This window comes from Mirounga leonina, unplaced genomic scaffold (assembly GCF_011800145.1).
Source record: "Mirounga leonina isolate KUSES-001 unplaced genomic scaffold, KU_Mleo_1.0 Mir_104, whole genome shotgun sequence".
In the NCBI taxonomy this organism is placed as follows: domain Eukaryota; kingdom Metazoa; phylum Chordata; class Mammalia; order Carnivora; family Phocidae; genus Mirounga; species Mirounga leonina.
This window is the reverse complement of record NW_023270231.1, coordinates 21,409,961-21,417,746: the sequence shown is the minus strand read 5'-3', so window position 1 is coordinate 21,417,746 and position 7,786 is coordinate 21,409,961. Positions and strand designations below refer to the sequence as shown.

Sequence of the window (7,786 nt, the reverse complement as noted above, 5' to 3'; positions counted from 1 at the left end):
TCAGGTCATGATCCCAGGGTCCTGGGATCGAGCCCCGCATCGGGCTCCCTGCTCGGCAGGAAGCCTGCTTCTCCCTCTCCCACTCCCCTTGCTTGTGTTCCCTCTCTCGCTGTGTCTCTCTCTGTCAAATAAATAAAATCTTTAAAAAAAAAAAAAAAAGAAGTGCTACTGGCATCCCCTGGGTAGAGGCTAGGAATACGGTCATCCCCCAATGGACAGGAAAACCTCCCACAACAAAGAACTGCCTAGCCCCACTCAGATACAACTTGAAACAAACCATCAAAGAAGAGTATCGCATTTTCCTTGTGTCTTAATAAAAATAACAAGCCACTGTCCGTGTGGCTAATCAAAAGAAAAAAGTCTAGACTTTTGTCTCTATAATTTAGATTAACTTTATCACCCCCTGCTATAGTCAGAATATTTGTGTGACCCTAAAATTCATATGTTGGAGCCTTAACCCCCAAGGTAGTAGGAGTTGGTGCCTTTGAGATTATTGTTCTTATAAAAGAGGACCAAAATCTCCGTAGCCCCTTCCACCATGGGAGGATACAACAAGACGTTTTTCACCCAGAAAAGGGCCCTCACCTGACCATGCTGGCACCCTGATCTCAGATTTCCAGCTTCTAGAACTATGAGAAATAAATTTCTCTTGTTTATAAGCCACCCAGTCTATGGTATGGGTTATAGTAACCCAAATGGATTAAGACAACACCCATCCACAAAAGCAAAAAAAGCTCTGCATTATTTTTTTTTCCAGTAAGCTCTACTTCCAATGTGGGGCTTGAACTCATGACACCAAGATCAAGAGTCACATGCTCCTCTGACTGAGCCAGCCAGGTGCCCCCTCAAAGCTCTGCATTAGTTGAAGTTCAGTTCAAAGTCAGTTCAAGCTTAACATTACAGAATTCAAGAACAAGGATATTAACAGGGCTAAAAAAAAAAAAAAAAAAAAAAAGTGTAGTGCACCAAAAACCAAAAAAATTATAAGCACTTGGAGAAGGACAGCCATTAGTTGCTGGAGGTAACCAATAATGCTTCTCTTCTTAAATTACTTTTAAATCACTTTCAAACCATGGATGATAACTGGTATTTTTAAATAATTTTTTTCAAGGAAAAAAAACTTATAAAATTGAGGGGGCGTTTATAGTTTGAGGATCTTGATAAGGCTGTGTTGTAGAACTGAAATTTGCTAAGAGAGTAGAACTCACGTATTCTCAACAACAACAAAAAGTAATTATGTGAGGTGATGGATGTGTTCATTACCTCAATGGTGGGATAGTGGGAATCCTTCTGCAACTTAGGTTCTATCAATCATGCTGTACAATTTAATCTAATTCCATTTGTCAATTATACCTTAATAAAGCTGGAAAATACTTCGAATCATTTTAAAAACAAAAAGATATTTGAAGGAGCATTTATGTAGTAGTCCATCTTCAACAGCCACAATAATACAGATATCCTATTTGAATTTCAGAAAACAAGATGCAGTGTTGGTGAGGGGGACTTCTATCCCAGTCACATCTAATTTACCAACCAAACAAGACCCACAGCCAACCTCACACTGACAGACATGTTGGTGTACGATTTCTTGCTTCAACCTATGTTTATCAGGTCCTTGACTCTATACCTTATGAGGTTGATATTAAAAGATATGGGTAGCCACATATATGACTTATGAAGCACTGGTGTTTGTCACTGTGTTCCCAATCTTCTTAGATGTTTTCTTCACCATGCCAAATGGAATGAAAATTACAATTCTTGGTAAGTGAGATGCAAATAATTTAAGTCCCTACCTTCTGACTGTTTTTCTAGTTTATTAGGAAGTTTCTGATCAAAGCATTAAAACTGACTCACAGTATTTCCTCAGAAACCTCAGGATGATTAAGAAGCAACTTCATTTAGAAGTTAATGGGTAAATTGCACACTTCAATTGTGTGAACTGTATATCTCAATAACACCTTTTTAAAAAAGTTAATGGAATTTCCATCGTGCTGTCATATTGGTTTCATTAATTTAGTCAAATACAACAAGGGAAAAATAAGCACCTCAGTGTTTATTACATTACTGCTCAGAGCACTAAAACCTCACTGAAATATTAATCTAGTTCATATTTGCAGCAGGAATTTTGAGGACTAAATTTATAATCAAACCTTCTGATTTTTTTCCCCTGAAAATCTTTTGCTAATCATTTGACAACTTATACAAGTAGTTTGAGCCACAAATTTTGCTTTCTCAGAGAAAAAAAGAAAGATCTCTACCTCCCCCAGCACAGAGAACTACAAAGGACATAACAAAAGTTTCCCTGAACAAACATTATTCAAAAAACCAAAAGACCAACCACAGCAGAAATTCTTAAACAAACAACAGAGATAGCAGCATAGAACAAACAGCTAAAAGCTATTGTGAGGGTCAACACACAACCAATAGCTTTCGGTTTATATAAACTTGGGCTCTTAAATCCTAGATAAGGCTCAAACTGCGAACTGCATGCGAAAGACTTCCCACTTGTCAAGGTAAGGTTACCTCTAAGGCAAGTTAAGAAGCAAATTTCTATATAACATTAGTATGAATACAAATACATTGTTTTATTTTTTTAAGAACAAAATTATTTTCCACTTAAATGCTATTCATCTTGACACAGAAGATGTATAACTATTGTCTCCAGGCTGAAATGCTTTCCATGGGAGCAAACACATCAATTTTTTTTCTAGTGGATGAAAGACTTTGATCTAAGTTGCAGAAAATCACTCATGACTAACTTCAATTTGTAATTTGGTGCTTAAACAAATCCAAAAAGTGTTTTTCAAAATGGCACATAGAACAAATGTTTTACCAAGTTTCTCTCATATTTCTTCTACTTAAATTCACAATTAATTTTTTAAACTCACAGTGCATTATGACAGTAATACAAGCAAATTCTTAAGTAACTATTTAGGAATCAGTAAAATCCATCCTTCCACAAAGGGATGAAATAAGTGAATAATTTTAATGCAAAATTAACTGTCTTCATTTCATTTGAGATAGAATGTGGAAAACGGTCATCTCAAAATGTTAGGAAATACTTTTGAAAAATAAAGATTTTTCTATTTTAATTTCAGGAGTAAAATAGGCTAATTGATGTCATATGCTTAACTTTGACTTTAATTAATGATAATAAAAGTTACCAAGTGTACTATCCCAGGGAAAACACCATAATAGTAGCTATTGACTATTTCATTTACATTTTAGTTTACTATTTCATTTACAAACTAAAGTAGGAGTTAAAGAAAATGTCAAATATGTACAGAATAACACATATCCATTCAATGTCTGAATACCATCCACATGTGAGATGCTGTCCGTACATTATTCCATTTATAAACACACATGTGTTTAATTAGTACATACCACAAGTAGACAGGTGCTTAACACATGCACTTAATGGTAGCCTGGTAGTTACAGATAATGTGGTTAACTTCAGCAGACATCTGTGTTACACATATGGTCATCAAAATAATTGTGGCATGCTTTTTTGACACTGAAAGAGGCCAAGCCTGTTGCAAACTGATTACTTCCAACAAAACCCTGCTTAAATTATTGTTTAGTTAAATGGCACATATCCAAAATAAGAGCATTATAAAGTTGCTACTTCCTTTGAATCACTCACCAATTTTCAACATATTTGTAAAACAAGATAAGCACCATCAGGTTATAAAAAGTAATTATGGATTAGGATTTTTTATTCATGTTTCTTTGACAAAATTATTCCATTTGATCCCAAGTCTTGGCTGCTCTCTTAACAGAATGTACATGCTCCACAGCTGACAGGGGTATGGCTTTTGTGATTAAATAGGAAGCTCACACTCCAGATGACTTTAGACTGTGCACTTCAGAAAGATTTTTGTTTTAGTATCAGATCATCCGTTATCTTTTTCTAATTGTTTCTTTCCCCCAAGCTAAAGAGAATCTATGTATTATCAAAAATTTATGATGTTTTGTGATTTTTGCCTATTTGCACAGTACACCAAAGAATGCTACATCCTCTTGAAAAGTTCTTTTCCTGATTTCATGGCGGGGGGGGGGGGGGGAGCGGGGTGTGGAACATAAAGAAAAGCTGGAAATATAAAATATGAAACAACCTTTTCCAGGAGTTTTTTTTTTTTAAGATTTTATTTTATTCATTTGAGACACAGAGATACAGAGAGAGAGAGCATGAGCAGGGGGAGAGGGAGAAGCAGACTCCCCGCTGAGCCAGGAGCCCAATGTGGGGGCTCGATCCCAGGACCCAGGATCATGACCTGAGCCGAAGGCAGACGCTTAACCATCTGAGCCGCCCAGGAGGCCCTCCAGGAGTCGTTTATTGGCCTTGAAGGGAAACACCAAATGAGAATCTGATTGACTTTTGCGTTTTATAATTCCTGGGAAACAATGTTCAAAACAATTTCCCGAAGAAAGGGTTAACTTTATCTTGTGGTTTTAACTGATCATTTTTACCCCCATCTCCTGCTTAAGATTGACACCTGTGAAATGAGAATTCTGTACACCAGGAATGGTGACATCAAAGCTTCAGCTTTTGGCCAGGAACAGTTACTTCAGTGTACATAATAAAGCTGTGTAAAAACTGATTCACACAAGGAAATGCCCAGGGCCTACGCCATTGGGATTAACTTCTGCCATACAAGACTAGGACACCGGCAGCCTGAACTTGGTTCTCAGACCGCCAGCTCTACGGAGATGGAGGGTGGGGGGCAATAGTGGGAAGGAGGAGCGGTAGCCCTTCACTGGACTCAGCTGCTAAGGTTATTTAAAATGCTCCGGTGATTTAAATATGCAGAAAACGAAACAAAACAAAACGTTCGGAATTCGGATCATCTTTAGGTAGTTACGTTGTTAGCAAGAGCAAAACAAGCGCGCAGGCGCGTCCGTCAGGTTGTCAACCATAAACATAAGAACTCATCAAAATTAAGGAAGTGGATCTCTGCAATCTCCCACAGCCTTTTGGTTTAGGTTCTCTAGGTTAATAGCAGTATTTGCATTTTAATGGCCTACAAACAGGCGCAAAGTTATTTACCGAGTCGCTTTGAGAGATGTTTACTTAAACGTGGGGATAAAATCAGTTCGCTTGTAGAACTGGAAATTATTTTCCGTCCAAACGTAGCATTACCCAACTACAAACCCAGGCAACACAATCACAGTCACCCAGTAAATGTGTTTCAGCGAGTGAACTATATGTTACTTCCCCAATGACACTAACAGAAAAAATCCTTCAACAAAGCCAAAGGAAATCGTGCCTTCAACACTGTATGCAGCCTGTATATTCAATTCTGTGCCTCTCTGGAGCTGCGGGGGCCTTGGATGCTTTCGGAGGAAACCGGTGCTGGGAAGTTTTGGTCTCAGTTGCAGGACTGTGGGCTGCAGCTGAGAGTGGATGGGCGGACTACCCTTCGAGACAAGAAACTTACTTCCCTTTATAAAGGGATTCAAAGTGAATCCACCCGGACCCGTCCACACTACCTGAGTGCGGGGCAGCCGCGGCTCCTTCCCAGCGCGCAGAGAGCAGTGGCCGGCCGAGACCCGTGACAGCCCTCAGACAAAGCCTCGGACCCCCGAGCCTGACCGGCTGCAGACCCCCCGGGACACGCCCCCGGCCCGCGCCTACCTTGATGCCCTGCTGCTGGGTGGTGAGGGTTAACTTGGATTCATTCAGAAGCAAAACTTCGCAGTAAAATTCTTCCGGAACAGCGCAGAAGCAGCCCATGTCGGCTGTGGCCGTCTCCAGCCAGGAGGGAAAGCTGCGACCAAGGCGCCGAGCCGCCCCCTCCCCTCAAGCGCGAGGCATTAATTTACTGTCCGCGCGGCGGGCAGGGCGAGAGGAGCGGTTCCCGGTGGGGTCCAGGGCCACGCGGACGAGCCGCCCGGCGCCAGCTGGAGGTAAGGAGCGCGGAGAAGCCGGGGGAGTCAGCGCCCGGGAGCCGCCGGGGAAGCGCCGGCGGAACTGAGCGCGGAGGGCGGCGGCGCGTCCCCGCGCATCCCGCGGCTCGGGCTCCTCCGAAGGCGGGGGCGCCGCGGCCCCTCCCGCAGTCCTGGGGACGACAAAAGTCGCCTGGCAATGGGGGCAAGAAACAGGAAAAGGGAGGGACGCGAGCTCCAGGCCCTCCCCAGGCGAGGAAACCCCTGGGCGCTGTGCAGCCCCCTCCGCCTGCGCCCGCCCAGAGCGCGGCCGCTACACCCGGCCTCCCTTCCCGGCGGAGTCCCCGGAGGGCTCCCACTTCCAGCCCCGACCCCACCCCGCAGCCGATTGGGGAACACTCGGCTGTTCCTTTGTGTCAGGGGTACCCACGACGTCCCAGGCCCACTGCAGGGCCAGTGGCCAGGGTCGTCACTCAGTCAGCTACCTCCGCCACCCCATCCCGCGGGCACCCAGAAGCCCGAAGAGGGTCGGAAAGGGCAGCGGGCTCCTTACCGACACTGGCGAGTGCAAGTCAGCTCTTGGTGGGGCGCGGCTCCCGTTTGGAGACCCTGGAACTCATCATGGGGGACTGTGTGTGGCCAAGTTCAAGCTCGCTCTCCGAGAACGCCTTGCTGTGGCGGCGGAGCGCTGCTCCTCCGGGAGATTCTGAGAAGCGGGGAGTCAGAGAGCTTGCGGGCGCGCCGGCCGGCGGAGAAGCGGGAGCCCAAGCTGGGAATGCGCCGGCGGGCGGATGGGGGTGTGCCCTGCGCGTGCAGGCCGCGGCGGCTCCCGGGAAAGTTCTCCAGGCGGCGCGAGGGGTGGCGCCCCGGGCGGGAGCAGTCCAGGTGCAGCTAGGCTGGGCCCCGGCGTCAGCAGAGAGCCCCGGAGCGGGGCGGGGGCCCAGAGGCCGGGAAGGGGCGCCCCTTCCGGGCGGGGTCCCGGCTAAGGGCGGAAGACGGAGCGGAGGTGGTCGAACGGCGAGGTGCGAGCAGGTCCGCACGGGAACCCGCGCGCTGCACCCTGGCCGCCTGGCTGTCCCGAGCCCTGGCCCTGCTTGCCGTGTCCGTTTCCCGGGGAGACCGGAGGCTGGCTCCAGGAAGGCAGGGCGCAGTTCTGCTCGGACCCTGGCGTTCGGCGCTCCCAGTCCCACGCCCTCAGCGCGACGGGCTGTGTCCAGGACTGGCGGGCACACTAGTTCTGAGGCTGCAGTGACCCCTGGTGGGTCCTCGTGTCCGTGCACAAGCGCAGAGGCTGAGCGCCGGATGAGGCCGGGCTCCCTGGCCTTCGGAGCAGGTGCAGTTTGTGCTCTCCAGCTGCGAACCAGCAGCGAGTTAATGCAAGTGGAAGTTAGAGCTGACACGGGGAGGACGTGGGGCAGGGTTGACGGTAGGCCAGACAGAAAACCTCTCTACTTCATATTGAGTATCAGAAAGAGCAAGAGCTTTGGCATCTCATAGTTCTGAGTTTCCTCTTCTACCACTTATAAGCTAGGTAGTCAAAACTCACAAAATTTGCTTAAAACCTTAAAAATTTTTTAAAGAAAAAAAAATACTGGCATCCGCCACACAGTAGAATGGAAATGAACAATTTACAACTTTGGAGGGAGTTTCCTTCCATAGTCATTTGCCAGGAAGGACCTTCTAAGACGCTGCCTTTCCTGTTATCTCAGGCCCATCTAAACGTGAATTAGCACAGTCCCCAAAGTGCAATAGATATAAACCCTCATGTTTAGTATGAACTTTACCTAAAGCTAAGAATCACACCCTATTGTATCTTCCAAGGCTTCCCTGAGATTGAAGCAGGTTTTGAATTCCTAATCAAATTCTGTGTCCAACTTTGGGTTGTGTTGTCAATGTT

At 45.7% G+C, this 7,786-nt stretch overlaps 1 protein-coding gene across 5 annotated transcripts in view; it reads right to left on the bottom strand.

Moving 5' to 3' along the window:
- The window catches only part of EPB41L4A (erythrocyte membrane protein band 4.1 like 4A), a 248,672-nt gene extending 241,519 nt beyond the window's left edge, over positions 1-7,153 (bottom strand). For 3 of the 5 annotated variants that reach the window (XM_035015541.1, XM_035015570.1, XM_035015559.1), the window contains exons 1-2: positions 6,443-7,151; positions 5,639-6,062 (exon numbers count right to left, since the gene is read on the bottom strand). In XM_035015541.1, coding sequence (XP_034871432.1) covers positions 5,639-5,737 — 99 coding nt within the window. In that variant the 5' untranslated portion in view covers positions 5,738-6,062; positions 6,443-7,151. Of the gene's footprint in view, positions 1-5,638; positions 6,063-6,442 lie in introns of all 5 variants that reach the window. The other 2 variants (XM_035015550.1, XM_035015580.1) reach the window with 2 other exon arrangements.
- Between the last annotated feature and the right edge of the window lie 633 nt (positions 7,154-7,786).